The sequence below is a fragment of the Castor canadensis genome, chromosome 5, assembly GCF_047511655.1.
Source record: "Castor canadensis chromosome 5, mCasCan1.hap1v2, whole genome shotgun sequence".
NCBI lineage: Eukaryota > Metazoa > Chordata > Mammalia > Rodentia > Castoridae > Castor > Castor canadensis.
In genome coordinates, this window is record NC_133390.1 from 134,204,932 (window position 1) to 134,224,471 (window position 19,540).

At 45.3% G+C, this 19,540-nt stretch overlaps 2 protein-coding genes across 2 annotated transcripts; one reads left to right on the forward strand and one right to left on the reverse strand.

Moving 5' to 3' along the window:
• Positions 1 to 8,451: 8,451 nt before the first annotated feature.
• On the forward strand, positions 8,452 to 10,096 carry Cst11 (cystatin 11). Its single transcript, XM_020181888.2, has 3 exons — positions 8,452 to 8,676; positions 9,230 to 9,334; positions 10,013 to 10,096. Exons 1-3 carry the CDS (start codon positions 8,452 to 8,454, stop codon positions 10,094 to 10,096), a joined length of 414 nt encoding a protein of 137 aa, XP_020037477.2.
• Positions 10,097 to 14,862: 4,766 nt separating this feature from the next.
• On the reverse strand, positions 14,863 to 19,120 carry Cstl1 (cystatin like 1). The gene is made up of 3 exons (XM_020181889.2): positions 18,902 to 19,120; positions 15,772 to 15,882; positions 14,863 to 14,946 (listed from the first exon to the last, which is right to left on the reverse strand). Exons 1-3 carry the CDS (start codon positions 19,118 to 19,120, stop codon positions 14,863 to 14,865), a joined length of 414 nt encoding a protein of 137 aa, XP_020037478.1.
• Positions 19,121 to 19,540: the final 420 nt, after the last annotated feature.

Here is a 19,540-nt window from a genome sequence, read left to right on the forward strand (position 1 = left end):
GTGAGTCAACTCCCTGTATAGCTATCCTTATCTCAACTAGCAAAAACCCTTGTTCCTTCCTATTATTGCTTATACTCTCTCTTCAACAAAATTAGAGATAAGGGCAAAATAGTTTCTGCTGGGTAGCGAGGGGGTGGGGGAGAGGGAGGGGGCGGAGTGGGTGGTAACGGAGGGGGTGGGGGCAGGGGGGAGAAATGACCCAAGCGTTGTATGCACATATGAATAATAAAACAATAGAAAAAAAAACAAAAGAAGTAAGGTGAGAGGGAGAGTGAATTGAATATAGTCAGTCATGAAAACATTGGGTCAGTATGAGTCTAAGGACTGAGAGCTCCATATACAGGCTTTAAAAGCTATGCTAAAGATTAAAGGAAGCAGAGTCAGGTCACTTTGGCTTATGTAGTTTTTAGATTTTGTGCAAGATACTTGCCCATGGTTCCCTGAGGAGGGCACTGTATATTTAGAAACACGGAACAAGGTAGGAGAAGGGCTGAGAGCACAATATACAGCTGAGGGGCCAGAATCCATGCCCATTTTTACTTTTGGTCGTGGTCTAAGATTAGAGATTGTTTGGAGCCTACTCCCTCATGTAAACAAAGATTTTCCTCCTCAGTATTCAAACTAGGATGTGGGGCTCACCCCTTAAAACCAGTAATCCAGGACTGTAAGAGGCAGTATCCCTTAAAGAAACAAAATGCTGCAGGTGGCTGAGCCACTGAATGTCAGCCCCACCTTATGAGGACAAATTTTCACATAAAATTAAAATTCGGTCCAAAGATGATTCTGATTCTGATTCAGTGTCAGATGAGGGGGGTCAGGAGGATGCTCTGGCCCATCAAGTACTGGGAACCAGAGACTTCCTGCTCTTGCTAAGAATCCCCTACAGGCTGCTTTGCAGGCAGCTCATAGTCAAGGAGAAGGTACAGCTGGTTTTAGGTTTTACCCTGTGCTTGAGAGACCAGACCCTAACAACACTGGCATGCAGATTTTATGAAAAGATCCCATTTAAAACTCTAAAGAAGGTAAAACAAGCCTGTACAATGTATGGCTGTACAGCACCATTTACACTGGGGCTATTACAAAGTGTGGTAGGAGATATTGCTATGCCTCCAGACAACTAGACAAGGCTGGATAAAGCCTGCCTCTCTCCAGCTGATTACTTGCTGTGGAAAACAGGTTTTATAGAGTTATGTTAGAAGCAGGCAAACTGTAATTTGACCCATGGAGTGCATATCACTGCATATATGTTCATGGGAAGAGGATCTTTTGAAGGCATAGATAATCAATTACAGTATCCCCCTCAAGCTTATGAGCAGATTGCTATTGCAGGAACAGGGCATGGTGAGAACTAACCATGAAAGGAGAAAATACTTTGGAATTAACTACCATTCTCCAAAGTCCCAATGAGCCATATCAAGAGTTTGTGGCATGCCTGCTGCAAAATGTAGGCAGGACAGTGGCAGATGCCGAAGCTGGAAACATACTGGTAAAACAGCTGGCTTTTGAGAATGCTAACAAGGCTTGTAAGACAGCCCTTCAGCCATATAGAAAAAGGGCTACTCTTTAGGAAATGATTAGAATTTGTGCAGTTATCAGGCCAGGTCACATCCTGGGTACAGCTTTAGCTGCTGCCTTAAAGAAGTGTTCTGCCCTGGGGGATGAAAAAAGGAACATGTTTTTCCTGTGGAAAAGAGGAACATTTGCTAGGGAGTGTTGGAATAAGTCCTGACTACAGGTAGGTATCTCGGGGCCTGTCACCGGAACACCGCCTGGTGCCGATGGGCCCAGGGCTCGACCCCCTGGGATATGTCCCTGGTGTTAGAGGGGAAAACATTGGGCAAATGAATATCACTCCAAAACAGATAAAGATGGGCAGCCTCTTGTAGGACAGGGAAACTTCCAACAGGGCCAGCCCTGGCCCTGTCAAACAGTGGGGGCAATTACTATGCAGGGTCCTCACCAATACCCACTACTGAAAACCTTTTTCACAACACCCCAGGAATCACAGGATTGGACCTCAGTCCTACCTCCTGATTTGGGAGTGAAAGTTATCCCTACATGGGTTTATGACCCTCTGCCCCAGGGCACAGTGGGTTTAATATTAGGAAAACATAGCACAACCCTAAGGGGATTACAGGTTTATCCAGGTGTGATTGATTAAGATTATACTGAGGAAATTAAGACAAGGATAATGGCCCAGGCAGCAGGTACCTTTGTACCAGTATCCCTGGAGTTAAAAATAGCTCAACTGGTTATTTTCCCAAATGTGAAGAAAGGCAAGGTGTGAACTCACACTCTGTGGAGAGATGGAGGATTTGGTTCCTCTGATCATGCCTACTAGGTACAACAAGTAACAAAAGATAGGCTGGAAATGACTTTGTTCTTAAATGAAAAATGGTTTTGGAGACTTTTGGATCTGGTGCTGATGTCTCTGTAATTGCTGTTAGACACTGGCCAAAAAGTTGGCCTTGCCAACCCTCTGCTGCCAATCTGCAGGGGTAGAGGCCGCTTATGACCCCCTCCAGAGTGCTCAGCAGATTCATTGGAGGGATGAAGAGGAACACTCAGGTGCAGCGAGTTTTCTCAAAGTCTGTTCCTACTGAACCTAACTGGGGGTAACTGGAGATGCAGAAAGGACAAACAATAGAAGACAGACATGCATAAAGTTGGGGCCAGGTGTGCTGGGTGGTCAGATGGAGACTCACAACAGCCTCATTGGTTCTTTTCTCTTATTCTTTAATAACTTGCTTCTAAAGTCTTTTCTTCTTTTCTATTTTTTAAAGTCTCTTTCCTTTGACTTGCTCTGTTCCATGTTTTCTTTAATCTCTCTTAAAGTCTTGGCCCTCAGACTTGCACTGTCCCATGTTCCCTTTTAAAGTCTCAGTCCTCAGACTTGCACTGTCCCTTGTTCTCTCTTTAGCTTTCTTAAAATCTCAGTGCTCAGACTTGCCCTGTCCTATGTTTCCTCTAATCTCTAGCATAACTCAGCAGCAGCAGCATCACGAGGAGCCCACCAATCCAAACATCCTCCAATCCAATCCCATCAATCCTTCAATCCAGTCCTCCTTCAGTGAGTCTTTTATATCCAGTTGTAAACAAGGAGTTGGAGCAACAGTTCTTGGGGTGAGGCGTGACATTGTAACAAGAGAAACCTGCTCTCTACTTCTCTGAATGTAAACAACTTAGGAAAAACAGCTATGCTGCATTTTGCCTCCTGATCTCTCCTGCAGCTGGGGCCGTGCCAAACTCAGCCTGTACATCATTGAGCACAACTGTGCTTATGTCAAGTTCTCATAGGCTTCTCATGATCTGCTCCCCACACTCAGAGCTTTTTGCTCCTTATGTCTTAGACAATCTTCCTGTCAATCTGTGGAGAAGAGCTGTATTAGATTGTATGGGAGCTATACTCTACAGTCCTAATAGCATGGTCTCTCACCAAATGTTTCAACAAGGGTATAATCCCCTTAGGGGATTGGGAAAATATCAACAAGGTAGGTTACATCCTGTACAGCCTTTAGAGAATCTAGAAAGGACAGAGCTAGGATATCAGGCTGCACAACATTTTCAGTAGGGGCTCTGGTCCAACAAATTAAACACTCACCTTTCAAACATGCAGCCAGATCACTCTCAACAGATCCAGTCTGGGTGGACCAGTGGCCTTTGACAGGAGAGAAATTGGCTGGAGCCACAGCTCTGGTGGAGGAACAATTAAAGGCAGGGCATATTGTGCCTACCCATAGCCTTTGGAATACTCCAATTTTTCTGATTCGAAAAAAGTCAGGAAGATGAGGCTCTTACAGGATTTAAGAGTGGTCAACAGAGTAATGCAGCCAATGGGAGTACTCCAACCTGGCCTCCCCTCACCCACAGCTATTCCATTAGACTATTGTCTCTGCATTCTTGATCATAAAGTTTTGTTTTGTTTTGTTTTTTTACCATTCCTCTCCATTCAAAAGACAGAGAAAAATTTGCTTTCACTTTATCATCACCAAATCATCAGGGCCCTGGGCACGGATTTCATTGTTTGTGCTGCCCCAAGGCATGGCTAACAGTCCCACTATGTGTCAGGAATTTGTTGCTGCAGCAATGGAACCTACACACCATAAGTATCCAAAAGCTTATGTCCTTCCTTATATGAATGCTATTCTGATAAGTCATCCCAGTGAGTCTATATTTCTACTAATCTTGGTGTGAACCCACCTTTATCCTTGTTTTGTCAGCCACTTGAGCTCACATTCTAATCTCCCTGGCCCACTCACTGACAGTAATGCCTGGGCAAATAACCTAGTCTCTGGGCTCACCTTGGACTTGCCCATGCAAACTGCTGCACCTGTAGAAGCTGCCCAACTGTCATGCTTTGTACCATCAAAATGCTTCAGCCTTCTGTAGGCAATTTCACTTTACCAGGGAGCAGGCTCAACAAATCATTAAATCATGTCAGCAGTGTGTCACATGTTTGTCACAAGTGCCTAAGGGAGTTAACCCCTGGGGCCTTCAGCCTGGAATCTTGTGGCAGATGGATGTCACTTGTGTTCCCTCCTTTGGCTGGCAGTGTTATGCTCATGTGTCAGAGGACACTTATTCAGGTTATAGCTATGCCTGTGCACATGCTGATGAGGCCACTAAGCATGTCATCACTCATTATTTGATTGCCTTTACCACCATGGGTAAACCCCCACAGCTCAAGACCTACAATGACCCTGCATATATTTCAACTGCTTTTCAGCAGTTCTATGAGGCCTATCAGATACATCACAACACTGGTATTCCTTATTATCATCAAGGGCAGGCCATAGTGGAACACGCACATGCCACTCTCAAAATGCAACTTAAAAAATTAAAAGGGGGCGATGAGGTACTTCCCTCAGCTAACCAATTGCATAAAGCTTTATATACCCTTATTTTTTGAACTGCCCAGACAGGGTTTAACACCCGCTGAAAGGCATTGGCAACCACAGGAGCTGACTGTCAGGCCTCAGTTTCTTTGGAAAAATGTGTTGACTGGCAAATGGCACAGTCCTAGTCCTGTCCTGATGTGGGGTCGAGAGCATGCTTGTGTTTTTCCTGAAGATTCAGAACACCTAGTGTGGGTACCATTGTGATTTGTCAAGTCTCATGGATGGACCCCTCCCCCCCCACCCTGTCCCAAAGACGAGGAGGCTGAGACTGGAAAACTTGACCTGGAACATGGAACCACTGACACTGACTCCTCTGCCAACCAGAGGGTGGCCAAGAAAATGGCCGCTAGCGAGATAGATGAGGAACAGTGAACCACCCACCTGGGGTCAAATGAAGAAGCTAATGGACATTGGACATGACAATGATGGTAACCAGTAATCTGGGAATGGTTGGGAATCTAGCAGCCACATTGCTGGCAGCATTGGTCAAAATTATGATACAGGTGGGTGTTGTCCAGGGTGATGCACACTGGACTTTCATGCCTAACCCACCAATGGTGCATCCTATCACTTGGTAGAGCCACCTTGTGTCTATCTTTACTGATGATACAGAGCACGTGGGAGGTCATTCCTCAGGACATTTGGTGCCTCAATACAGTGACAATAACTTTACAGGTAAAGGTCATCTTATGGGCACATGGGAATGAAGCAAATGATATTGTAGACTTGTGGCAATTAATGCAACAAATATTGGCCATACAAAAGGCTTATGATAATGTTGTTTCTCCAGCTAATATTGCAAAAACTATACTGGCTTAATTCAAGGGTTTCAGTCCATTTAACTTGCTAAATCACTCCTTCTAGTATTTGGCAAGAACAGGTGTGTTATTGTTTATCTGTTTTATTGTTCTTTCAGTCAGATGCCACATGGTGCAAAGACAACTCCTTGGATTGGGGGACAGGCCTCATCAGGAGCATTTAAGAAATAAAAAAGAGGGAGATGTAGAGAGCAGAGTGTGAGAAGCCTATGAGAACTTGACATAAGCACAGCTATGCCCAGTGATCTGCAGGCTGAGTTGGCACAGCCCCAGCCATAAAAGAGAGCAAGCACAATAATCTGGAGGCTGAATTGGCACAGCTCCAGCCACAGAAGAGGGTGAGGGCAAAATGCAACACAGCTGTTTTTCCTAAGATGTTTCTGTTCAGAGAGTGGTGATCACAGGTTCCTCCTTTTCCCAAGGATTACAGTGTCACACCCACCCCCAGAACTGTTGGTCCACCTCCTTGTGTGCCACTGTATGTGATAAACTTGCTGGAGCTGCAGGGAGCTGTTGTGTGTCTCCATCCAAGTGCCCAGCCCACCTGACCCCAGCTTTTTGCATGTTTGTCATCTTCTTTTGTCCTTTCTGCATCTTCATTCACCCCCAGTTATATTCATAGGACAAACTCACGCGGTTGTGAGACTGCTTTGTGATGGCTCTTCCTTGGGAAGAAATGTGAACAGATCACTCCTAAAGTGATTTCAAGGAGATGTGGGGTAAGTTGGGTACAAATGTCACATCCCTTCCACCAGGCAGGCGCCCACCATGGGAGGAGACAACTTTTGATGATAACTCTGCTCTCATTTGTTCTGTTTTTCTTTTTGGCAGTACTAGGATTTGACTTAGGACTCACACTCGGTAGGCAAACACTCTACCACTTGAGCCACATTCCCAGCCTTTTTTTTAGTCAATTTTCTGATAAGGTCTTGAGTTTTTGTTCAGGCTAGCCTAGACCACAATCTTCCTACCTGTGCCTCCCACAGCTAGGACCACAGGCATGTACCACCATGCTTGGCTTCTTGGTTGGGATGGGGATCTCAATAACTTTTTGCCCACGCTGGCCTTGAACCTCAATCCTCTTCATCTCTGCCTCCCACGTGGCTGGAATTATATATGTGAGCCATCAAGATGGGCTTTTCTTTGGTTTTTGTTCTTTGTTTTGGCATCACTGGGGTTTGAACTCAGGACTTCACACTTGCTAAGTGGGCATTCTTACCACTTGAGCCACTCAGCCAGCCCCAAATTACATTTTTTTTTGGCAGCACTGGGATTTGGACTCAGGGACTCACACTTGTTAGGCTTGCTAGGCTCCACCAGCCCTTCTCCTTTGTCCCCTGTGACAGTGGGTATGGGATAGCACAGTTTCCCTGTGTATCATGTAATTTGTGTACCTGTGTGGGCATGTATGTGTAGGTCTGGGTCAGTAGGAGCATGGGTGTGTACTTGGGGCAGGGGTATAGATGTAAATTTGTACATGTGTACCTGTTCTGTGTCAGTATGAGCATGGGTGTGCACCCTGGGCAGCGACACAGATATGTGTCTTCGTGTGTAGACATGTGTGTAGGTATGTGTGTAAGGATGAGCACTGTGCAGGTACATGTCCTGTGGGTAGGTGTCTCTGTTTCAGTATGGGCTTGGGTGTGCACATTGGACTGGGGCATAGGTGCATGTATGTGTGGGGGACATGCTTATGAGTAGGTGTGTTTCTGTGTTCTGGTGACAGTGTGGAAATGTGGCTGGGTACAGGCAGCTGTAAAGAAAACTGGGTGGGAGTGTCAGATGAGCCCCTGCCTCCATGTTACTGGTCTCCCATGGGGCCACTCCAAATTCAATTGATCATTTAGGGAAACTCTTGACCCATCCCTCACAGGGTTCTGCTCACTGTGCTCACCTCTACTCTCCTTTGGGTTCCCTGGGAGCCTTCACTACATGTCTCTTCATGGCATGCTTCAGAAAAACACACCAAAAGGCCTTCTAGTCATTATCCTAACAGCCCATAGAGCAGGCACCAACACAGCTGTGCCAGCTTCACTCATGGCTCTTCCTCCTATCCTTGGGCATGGAGCTTGGATTCCCATGGGATCTGATCTTGCTGAGACTGAGTCTTCAGACAGAAAGGTCTGCATGTGCTGCCTCAGGAAACCTCACGTCTTTCCTCCTCTGCCCTCCAAAACATGGATTTGGTGACACTCTGGTGTCACCAGCTTCCAAAGTGAGGCTCTCTGGCTTTGCATTTTTCTACCTGGTCCCCCTGTTCCTTTATCATATTGTCTGGAATAAGTGTCCAGGATCCAGGCCAGGGAGAGGGCTTCCCAGGAAGCCTTCTCTTCTTCATGGAACTTCCTACTTCCCATGACCCACCTGGCCATGCTCTGCTTTCTGGGATCCAATGTCCCTACATCTCCATCACTTCCTATCCCCCAGACCTCCTATGGCCCCTGCTCAAGTGAGCTCAGTGGCCAGGCTTTCACCAAGACAGTGTTGCTGGGGCCACAGAGGGTATATGTCCTGAAGGAGAAGCCACAACAGAGAAGTGTGTGTGTTATGCAAAAAGAATGGAAGAAGGTGGGAGTGAGGTCGCTGATCATTGCAGTGTCCCCACAGCAGGAAGGAGGAGGAGGAAGAGAGCAGTGGGTGTCACACAGTCTGCTCTTAAATCTGCCCGGGGTCATTGTGATCCTACTGAGAGGGCAAGGAGCACATGCTTCCTGTTCTTTTCCAACTGAGGAACAATGGGCAGACATTGGCAGGCCCCACATCTCCTGTTGGCCATTCTGGTGGCTTTGGTGTCTTTCACCTACCAAGCAAGGAGGAAAACCTTTATAAGAGTCCAAGAGGAAAATGCAGTAGAAACCCAAGTGAAGGACACCTTGCAGTATGCCACCAACATGTACAATAAGGACAGCGATGACAAGTACAACTTCCGGATTCTACGCATCCTGAAAATTGAGAAGCAGGTCAGTGGGTGGCTTCTCTCCTCTCTCCTCACCACACCTCTGCATCCAGAGACCACTGGTGCTCCAGAGAAAGTCCCACTCCACTGAAAGCTAACTTCCCGCAGAGCAGGAATTTTAGAAGAAATACACATTTCACTAGATTGAATGAAGTTGTCCTTACATGATCCCAAGATCTGGAGTGGCAAATTACATGTCAAAGGCCAAGACCACCTGCTGCCTAGTTTTATAAGCAATGCTTTGGGGCCCAGAGACTGCATCTGTGCTGCCAAGTTGAGATTTTGCAGCACAGACTGTGTGGCTCACAGAACCTAAGATGTTTACTCTCTAGCCCTGTGCAGGAAAAGCTTACAAACCTCTCCCTGGAACCCTTAGCCTTTTTTGGGTGAGTCAAGGTGTAGCTTGGCCCATGGCCAAAAATGGCATTTCTGGTTATTTTGGTGAATTCTCTGAGAATGACACAATGAGGCACAGTGTGAGGGACTTTTCAAATGTAGAAGCTACAGTGAAGAGGGAAGATGTCACTCTACATCTCTTTGCCTCTTACCATTCACAGGTGACTGATCACATGGAGTACCACATCACCGTGGAGATGCAGAGGACCATCTGCCTGAAGTCAGAGAGCAGCAACTGTGCAATTCAGAAAGGCGAGCTCCGCAAGGTACATTCACGTGGAGAAAACTCATTTTTAGTGGGTTTTTCTATGCTTTTAGGATGAAGTGGAGCAGAATTATTTGGGATTTATTCAAGCTTGATTGAAAAGAATGCATGGACAAGGACTCCTCTTTCAGAGAGAAAAGGTGCAGGTAGGAAGGGCTCAGTCATTCTCTTTGGTTGCTGGAAGGATTATGAGGAGGACTAAGGGGTTCAGAGGGAGGAGTGGAGTGACTGAGCTGCAGCAGGGAGGGAAGCAGTCAATTATTTTAGCAAGAGATGAGAATACAACATTGGAAATAATTCAACTCATCATAGGGCCAAGTAAAGGAAGAAATGAAATTTTTAAAACTGATGAGTAAAAAATGAAAAGGGGAAAACAGAGTTAGTAGTTCCCATCATGAATATGGACTGGGCACTCTATTTCTACTCTCCAAATCTGAAAACAGAAGGACATTTTTTGGAATGATCCCAGCAATATTACTGTGGAATGATCCCAGCAATATTACTGTCAAGTGACTGGAGCCAAATAACAAACTAGCTCTGGATAGAGGGCTGACAAGGTGTTGTCATTTACCCCATCCTCATATTTTATGTCCTCTTTCTTCTCCCTTACATGTAAATTTCATGTTGCATTTTAGCCTTCTTAAATATTAGCTTTGGGTGTTTTGTTGTTTTATTTTAGCAAATCCAGTGCTACTTCTCAGTATTTGCTATACCCTGGTTTGAAAAGTACAAAGTTCTGAAAAAGAACTGCAGCGATGGCTGAGTGTTGTGGAGCCCACACCTGTGGTCACTGTGTTTGAGACTATGCTGCAACCGATGGTAATCCTTGATGCAGAAATAAATATTCATCAGTCTTTTATTTTATTGATCTCCATGCTGCGGTTTCCCTCCTTTCCCCGCCTAAATTCTTCAGCTCATGAGATAATGAGGAGGTCTGCTGGGGCAGGGTAGTTTGAGAATCTAAGTGAGATGATATGAATTATTTCTGGCCTTATCACCAACACCTGTATGATAGCAGAGCTTAGTGTTTATCCTCATATCAAGTAGGAGAATTTAGATTTTAAGATAAAATGGAAAATATGAGAAGATTAAGGAGGAGGGAAGATGCTCCAAGTAACTCAACTGAACTGTCAAGAGATATTTGCAAGTGTGTTCTATGATGGAATCTCTGAGCCCAGTGAAGATCAGACCTTTCCTCACTCGAGGTGTGAAACAAGGAGAAAAGCACAAAGAACTAAGAAAGTTAAGGCCCTTGGCTATTCATCAGAACTAGATCGAGAGATGTGCCTTAGTTTTTAGACAAGTGTGCTTTTTTAACACCAAATTCCAGAGCTGGAATTCTGCCCCCTGTACCAGCATCCCTGGATCACCATGAATTCTGAAGGATTCCCTCTCCTTGAGAAGCAAAGGAAAATATCTGCTCCCTGAGAGGAGGAGGAGGACACAGGTTACAGTGTCCAGTGTATTCTTCCCAGATAGGTCAGTCAGATTAATTCCAAAAGAGGAAGGACTGTGGCCAGAGACAAGCTAGGAATGCTGTATCAAAGGGGGCATACTTTATGTTGTATCCATTTTCTGTTGCTATTAACACAATACCACAGCTTGGATAAGTTATAAAGAAAAGAAGTGTCTATTTTGGATCATGATTTCCATCCAAGGTTAGAGTATCATCTAGTAATGGCCTTCCTGCTAGTAAAGTCCAAAGCAGCACAGAACATTGCATGGTGAGAGACAAGGAGGCCAGCAGAGACCTAGCCCAACTGGCTTTTATAGCAGACACACTCTCAAGACTACCCACTAAATCACTAACTCATTAACCTATTAATTACCTGATCCACTTATGAGGGCAGAACACTAATCACCTCTTAAAGTCTCATCTGGTCACACCTCTTAATATCTCATAGTGGAGAGTAAATTTCAGCATAAGTGGTTTTTTTGGGGGGTGGGGAACAAGCCAGATTTAACCATAGAACTTTCCATGATGGAGATCAGCAATGGGCATGTGTCCTCCCACTCAACAGCTTAATTACAGACTTCAAACAAAGTCACCAGACTCATTTCACTGCACGTCCTTGATGTGGCCTTGAGATTGCTGCCTGCAACTCACTGGGTCATGTCTGTTCTCATCAACATCCAGTACAAAGAGGAAGATCTCATGCCAAGACTTCAGCAAAAACCATGATGTTTAATACCATTTGCAAACTCTTTGGCCACTGTATCCCATACACACACACACACACACACTCACACACTCCATTCATTTGTCTGGGGGCATATGGAGTTGTGTATTTATCCAATAGCTCTAGTCTATTTGCAGTATTTGCTAAGGGTGGCTCTCAGAAAACATTAATTCCCTAGCTTCTCTGGCCTACAGTGGCTGCACAGCAGAGCAATCCACAGAGAGTAAAGGAAACAAGTTATGCTAGAGCCTGGGAATCAAGCTAGATGCACAGGGAGGGCAAGGATGAGAGGACAGAGGCAGAGTAACAAAGGATCCTCCTCATATGTATGAGCTATGAACAGAAATGCATACTATCCACCAGTTGGGAAGAGCTGGGAGCTTCCAGATAACAGACTAAAGTCTGTTTTAGGTCAACTTTCCTTCTCCCTACCACAATTGTGAAATGTTCAGGTCTATTTCAGAGGGGGCCCAGGTGGGTTTCTCTTCTGGCAACTGAGATCATGCTAACCTATAGCTTCCTTGTCTTTAAGAAAAATAGTACCTACTTCTTGGATTAGTTACAAAGTTAAAGGTGATAATGTTTATAACTTGCTCATCACCACTGTGCCTAACTCAAGGCAGGTATACAAATGAGTGTGCACTAGCAGTAGGAACACTGACAGAAGCCATGGTAGTGATTTAGTATTAACCAGCCATCAACACTCTTCCTGAATTTGGGATATTTTGTCCCCAAATCAGAGATTATTATCCTGTGAGAGAAAAAAAGGAAGCTGGTACATTTGTGCCCATTAATCTCTTAGATTTTCCAGTCAATGCTTGGATTCAAAAAAAAACAAACTTCATTTTGAAATAATTTCTGTTTTCACAGAGAACTTGTTTATACCCTTTATCTGGTTTCTCCTGATGGTTTTATCTTATAGGAAAATGCAGCAACCAGGAAGTGGACATTGGTACAATGGATGTCATTTTGTCACATGCATAGCTTCATGTATCACCACCACAGTCAAAATATGCAGAACCGCTGTAACCCAGGGAGCCACACTGTCTGTGTCTTGAGTCTCATCTGGGCCATGTGTGCCCTGCCCTGCATATTCTGCCTGCTAATGCCAATCCTTCCTATTTGCTGATTAGACAAGCAAGGTGGGTGGGTGGGACAGGGAAAGTTCACTTTTAAAACTCCAAAGCAGGACTGGGGATATAACTCAGTGGTAGAGCACTTGCCTGGCTTACAGAGACTCAGGACTCCGTAACCAGCACCACAAAAAAAATCAAAAAGTTTAATAAAACATTACAAAAAGAACATAGTATCAGTATGAAACTATAAAAGTAAAAATAAAAACAGAACAATTAGTCTGGCCATGTAATAAATGAAAGATACAAAATAAGCACTTAGAGGATGAACAAGGCTTAAATCAATAAATTAGAAAGGCAACTGCAGGAAAAAGTTAAAAACATGAAAAAGTCTTGGACAAAAATAGCTAAAGGCAGAACACATGCATATCCTATTCTCAACTAATCCACTTAGGTGTATTTCCAACAGAAACATGTCTATGTCCACCGTTAGACATGCACACACATGCTTATTGCTAAAAGTAGATATTCTTAGATGCTGAAAACTAGCCAACAATGGTGGTTGTAATGGTGCTGTAATTCCAGCACTCAGGAAGCAGAAGCAGAAAGATCATAAGCTTAAGATCAGCCTGGGCTACATATCTCAAAAATAAATAGATGAGTGATTGATAGATAGATGACAGATAGATAGATAGATAGGTAGATAGTAGGTAGGTAGGTAGGTAGAAGATAAAAGAAGCTGAAAGCTACTCAAAAGTCCATTATCAGAGAATAGATAGCAATATATTTATGCAATAGAATAAAAGTGAATTTATTATCCTGTAATAAAAATGGAACTACAAGTATAAACAACAGCATAGATATATTGAATAAAAGAAGCAAGGAACAAGAGAATATATACTCTAGGATTCCATTTCTAAAACTTCAATAGCCTAGGCTAAGCACAGGTATTAGCATCTGGATAGAGGTTGCCTTTGGAGGCTCCTTGTTTGGATTGTGCAGGTAAAGTTGCCCGTCTCGTAGGACATTGTGATGATGGGATGAGACAGGAGAGAACAGCAGGCTTTGCATGGGGATTTCACCATCTTTCACTCTTTTCCTGTATGCTCCCTCCCCCTCCAGATCTCTTAGCAAATCTGAGGCTCTTATAGTCTCTCAAGTTGCCCTGAGCTGGTGGTGCTGGGGCCTGGGGAGGAGACCAGCAGTCAAGTGGCATGCTCGGTACCCTCCAGTTCCCCAGCCACACCCCACATGTGGCCTGGGTGCACCTCCTCCTGTGACTATGAGTCACAGCAGGACCATGGAGGGCAATGGCCATGTGGGCAGCTTGGTGGCTCACTACACTGCAGCGGCATTCTGGGGACCTGGAAGGTAAACCGTCTCCAAGCTGATAGAAACTTCCACCTAAGAAGAGGGCCTCAGTGGATCCAACAATGAGGTTTAGCTGAACACCTTTCTCCTTCCAGATCTGGAATGTGGCACATGCCAGGCAGAGGTGCCTCTGTGACCAGCCCAACAAAAGCCCTGGTACTGAGTCTCTAATGCATTCCCAGGGCTCTGTATTTCACAGGTGCCCTACAGGTTGCTGCTGAGGATTAAGCGCATCCCAGGTGGCTGCCCTAGGAGAGGATGCTGGACATTTCTGCATGTCTTCCCCTGCACTGCACCCACACACTTTTCCTTTTGCGGATTTTGCTCTGTCCTTTTGCTGTGATAAGTCACAGCCCTGATTAGGACTATGTGCTGAGTCCTATGAGACCCTCTGCAAGTCACTTAATCTGGGTTTGGTCTTGGGGATACCAGACACACTCACTGTGACATGGGAGCCAGATATGGGGCTCCCCTATGCTCAGGCCACAGGTCAGGGGTGTATCTAAATCCAGAAAAGCTGGAAATCCTGAAGAGTGGGGCTGAGGTAGAATGGTAACATTCCCTAAAGGGGTGTCAGCATTCTGCTCAAATTTCGCCAGTCCCTAAGTACCTCTGAATGTGTGTGTAGAAGTGTGCATGTGAGTGATGAGTTCGAGTTCATGTAAGTATGTGACAGTAAGAGTGAGAGTGAGAGTGTGTACAGTGTATCTACGTGTATGTGAGTAGGTACAGTGGGTGTGTGAGGGTGTTGATAGTGTTGTTGAGTATTGTTGAGTGCATTGTAAGGGAAAAAAGAATGTGTGTGTGTATACTGGGACCCTAATGAGGGACACAAGGTTGGTTAGAGTTTTATAACAGCCAGTGCACAGTGCAGCCATCTGAAGTCTCATTCAAGGTCTTTGTGCTCAGACATCTTTACAGGAATTGTCCCAGAGCTGATAATAGTCCATCCAGGGCACCGTGTATACCAAAGACGTGCAAACCAAAGTCTGTAGAGGAAGAAAGGAAACAGACAATCAGCTTTGGGGGAGAAATTTTTCAAAAGTGAACAAAAGTCTCCTGTCCCTCAGGCCCTGATAAACCCAGAGAGGATCTGCCCACAGTCACATAGTAGGAATCAGACGGCCAGCTGCCCAGCCACTTGGGACCCATGGCAGGTGCACCAAGGCAGGTTTGGGGTGACATTGAGGGGCATAATGACAGTGTCTCCCTCCTTCTACCCTTGCACCTACACCCAGGCACAAGGAGAGCTCTTCACATTTGCAAACTGGCCAGTGGCACCACTAAGAGACCAGGAAAAACAGAAAGGGACAGGCAGAACTGAGAAGACAAGGAGGAGACTGAACAAACCTGAACCTGGAGGGTGAGAGCCAAGATCAGAACAAGGGCCCTAAGGAGAAGGGTTCAGGGAATGGAGATCAGGAGACCTGAGACCTGGGTTCAGGGCTGGGTTGGCTCAGATGTCCAGACTGCTCAATCCAAGATCCTGCCTCACTCCCCTGCTGCTTTAGGAGGTGTCAGACAACCCTGGGGCTGGGCCTTGCTGGCCTGGACCTCACAGCTGGAAAAGCTGCAACATTCAATGAGTCCCAGAATGTTCATTCCTGGCCTGGTGTGGGTAACTCACGACTGTAATCCTAGCTACTTGGGAGGCTGAGATTGGGATGATCAAGGTTCGAGGCCAGCCCGGGGAAATTCTTCACCTGCTTTGCAAGCTCAAAGTCTTGAGTTCAAAATCTAGTCCCACACACACAAAAAAAGTTCACTCCCCACTTTTTGGTCTTGAGGCCTTCTCAGAGGACTCGTACCCCTACCCTTTTCAGCTTATTGTTCTGCAGGGAACAGGAAACATTTTTCACTTCATCCCTCTTGCATTTGGTCCTGGCAATCTTCACAGTGACCAAATACTCCACTCCTGTTGTCAGCTGTTGGGAAGCAATTGTACTGTTAGTTTCCACTCTGTACATCCAACAGCTTACCCTCGGAACTAAGGTTGAGATCAAACCCCCTGAGCCATGACCACCAAAAACACAGTTCTTTTTTTCCCCTCCCAATTGGACAAGTCTCATTGGCAATCAAGGTCCCTGACCAGCCCCATTCCCGTGTCCTGGACTGGCAGCCACAGGTCACTTTTCACCTGTTTCCCATCTATCCTCTGGACAAAGGAGGAGACAACAAGCTCAGTTGCCTAGCAACCACAGACCACTCCCAGGTGGTCACATGTGGTCTTCGTAATGCATAAAGGTAACATCTTGCCATGTCCTCATAGTCCTTGCAACCATTTTCTGTCTCCCTCCTCTCCTGCCTGGCCAACTAGAAGGAGGGAAGTTTAGCAACACACCTAAAAATGGGTTTGATAATTGATTTGGGGCATGTGCTCCAAAGTTACTGGCTCTGTGGCCTTGAGCAAATTACTTAGTAGCCTCAGTTTCTTCATAATCCACAAAGTCCAAATAATCCTTATGCTTGTTAGTGGAATTATTGTCTGGACTAAAGAAAAGCATCGTCTCACTTAATGCATAAGATACGTTTTGTAGATTTTTTAAATTACCAAGTATTAAATGTTTTAACAAAGCATCTGGAACATTAGTCTGGAACAGCTTTGGAGTTACAAGAGCCACAGACGAAGACAAGATTGTGCTGGAGATCTGGTTTTATCCCCTTGGAGCCCTCCCTGTTTCCTTCTGGGTTGTATGAGAAGGATGGAAGAGGATGTGGTAAATACATAAGCCATGGAGAACTCCAGTGAGGGCATTTCCCAAGGGTACACTTTGTCTTCTTTTACCCATGATCAAGCCTAAGGCCATGAAGACCCAAAAGAAGGAAGGATGGAAAAGGCCCTTGTGGACAGGGAAGCCCCACACGCAGAAGTAAAACTCTAGCAGAGAGTTTGCTGATTACTGTCCAAGGTCTGGAACTGAGCTGGCTTCCCAGGTGAATGTGTGGATTAGAGAGAGAGCTCTGCACTGGGGAGGGGAGAATCTCTGGGAAGCCCCCTGCTTCTTTGCATAACTCAGTGGATAAACCTAATGAGATGGCATGGTCCTGGGTATTGAAGGGGAGGGACAGAATGCCCTGCTCATGGGAGAAAGACTCCCCTGGAAAACCCCAAGAGAATCAGCCTAAAACTGCACTGGGAACCCAATACCCTCAGGATGCAGGTGCTCCTCTGCTGGTCATCACACCATTTTCCCCACCCCTGGCCTCCCCACATCCAATATTGGCATCTTACAGAGATGCACCAGGCACTGTCACACTAACTGACCACTAGCACAATGGACATAGAAAAAAAACCAAACCACTGGACTGGCCACACATTTTAGCTAACATTCTATTGTGCAAAGTATTTTCTTATTTACTGTAGCCTTGTTTTTTTTTTTTTTGTGGTACTGGGGCTTTAACTCAGGTCCTTCACCTTGAGCCACTCCACCAGCCCTATTTTTGTGAAGGGTTTCTCCAGATAGGGTCTCATGAACTATTTGCCCCAGCTGGCTTCAAACTGTGATCCTCCTAATCTCTGCCTCCTAAGTAGCTAGGATTACAGGCATGAGCCACCAGCACCCAGCTAGCCTTGATTATTAAATAAGAATAGGAATGGTCATAATAACAGCAAACATTTTTAGAAGTGCCCCTACATGAAAGCACTGTACTAAGTTCTTATCCTGACCCATTGTGTAGATGGGGAACTGAGGCTTGCAGTGTCTGGATAACACTTAACAGAGATCCCATAACTTGGAAAAACATAAATCTAGAAGGAAGACCTGGAGCCCAGACCCAGGTGTCCAACCATACCAGCCAGCTATACCCCTCTGTGTGGTATTGGGATGCCCAGAGACCTGTGTCCAAGATCTCCTAGCTGGGGCACACCCAAAAAGCAAACCCATCCTATCCCCTTACCATCTTGAATGGCATCAAAAGTTTGCTCATAAACTATTCTTTAACAGTTAACTGTTAATGATAACGAATTTATTCCACAAGACTGGTCTTAGCATTTCGTCGTTGTCCTCAGAAAGCAGATTCAAGAGAAAAAGTCAAATGAGAAGATTGCCATCTACTGGTAACAGTGCATAATTGACACAGAGACCCAAGAAAGTCTAGACTATGAGGAGATGCCTCTGTGTCATACTAATACTGCCTACCCCACTCACATGCCCTCCCCTCTTCCTGTTTTATCTTGCTTCAACTGCCTCCCCTTCTCTCTGGCTAGAGACATTTTCCCTGAGTCAATTATTTTTTCCCAAACCTAGTGAAGATATAGTATTGTCTCTGTCCTAACTTAAATAATTTACTATCTGAACTTGACAGAACATTGGACCAATAAAAATGGTTTTCAAACAGCTTTTCTTTCCTCCATTGTCCCCCAATTGCTATATGTCATAAGAACATTATATGTAGAAGAAAAGAGGGAGTGACCTGGTTGAAGCTAGCCCTCACTCCCCTGCCACGATTCTTCCTTCCCAACAGACTTTCTGTTATTCCAAGTGTTTAGAACACAGAAAATCCAGTCAGATTTCACTACTCTGGACATTGAAAAAATATTGCAGGGCAGGAAGTATCTGCAAAGGATGTTTGCATTTTGCCAAAGAAGACCTTTAAAGAAAGCAAAATCATCCTTGCTTGCTGTCACTCTGGTAGGTCAAAATGAAAGGTTGTTCTTTCCAAAGGGAAAAAAAAGAGTAGAGAACCTCAGTGGACAAGTCTTTCACTTTTGACCAAAAGTAAAGGATCTAGGCTCACACAGGTCCTTAGACTAACCTATGAGAAGCAAGGCTAAGGTGACTGTGGGACCTGAGCAACCCTAAAATGGGTCCACTCTATTTGAAGTTATTCCTCACAGAGAGTCACCATCTCGTGGTCCTTCCAGCGGCCCTACCGAAATCCCCCTGTGTCTAAAAGGGTAAAAAGGAGGTCCCTACTAATGTCTAGAGAAACCAAGACACAAACCTGCACCTGACTTCCAATTAGCTCCTGGACTTGAAATAAGTAGGTGTCGTTGCTGGCGTTGTTGTAGGATTGAATGAAGAAATCGAGTGTCGTGTTCATGTTTTTCGTGCTCATGGGCTTCTCCTGAAAGCCCGACCAGCCTTGAAAGCTAGCTAGGTTAGTCTCCATGACCAGGGCAAGCAGTAGAAGCAAGGGGATCCTCCAAGCACTAACCTCCATCTCTGCAGCTCCTGAAACCTTCTATCAGCTGCACCAGCCAGGGTGCATGATACCAGGCTGTGGTTCTCTTGCACTTCACAGCGGCAGCCCTCGCCAACACTGTCTCTCCTGGGAGATAGCTTGCCTGCATTTAAAGAGATTGAGGCCTCCCAACTTCATCCTTCCAAAGTTTTGATGAAGATCAGCCAAGGAAATATCTGAGAAGCCACTCCCCAGTCAGTGTTCCGCCCACTTACAACATCCATTCTGCTCTTTGATAATCCAAGCAAGAGGAGTTTCTGAACACCTGCCAAGGTATGCCCCTCTCCATGCCCACACATCTAGCATGGAAGAAAACTTCAGAACAGACCCATACAGCACTATACAACAAGAGCTGGTGTAGTAGACAGAGGGGCACCATTGATGGGAATGGGTGAAGGC

Bases quoted from the DNA above. Each gene is read 5' to 3' on its own strand.
- Cst11 (XM_020181888.2), top strand. From the start codon at position 8,452: ATGGGCAGACATTGGCAGGCCCCACATCTCCTGTTGGCCATTCTGGTG. The intron at 8,677-9,229 runs GTCAGTGGGTGG...TACCATTCACAG, and splicing joins TCCTGAAAATTGAGAAGCAG to GTGACTGATCACATGGAGTA. The intron at 9,335-10,012 runs GTACATTCACGT...GTTTTATTTTAG, and splicing joins AGAAAGGCGAGCTCCGCAAG to CAAATCCAGTGCTACTTCTC.
- Cstl1 (XM_020181889.2), bottom strand. From the start codon at position 19,120: ATGGAGGTTAGTGCTTGGAGGATCCCCTTGCTTCTACTGCTTGCCCTG. The intron at 15,883-18,901 runs GTTTGTGTCTTG...GCTTCCCAACAG, and splicing joins TAATTGGAAGTCAGGTGCAG to CTGACAACAGGAGTGGAGTA. The intron at 14,947-15,771 runs GTAGGGGTACGA...CTTCCTCTACAG, and splicing joins AGAACAATAAGCTGAAAAGG to ACTTTGGTTTGCACGTCTTT.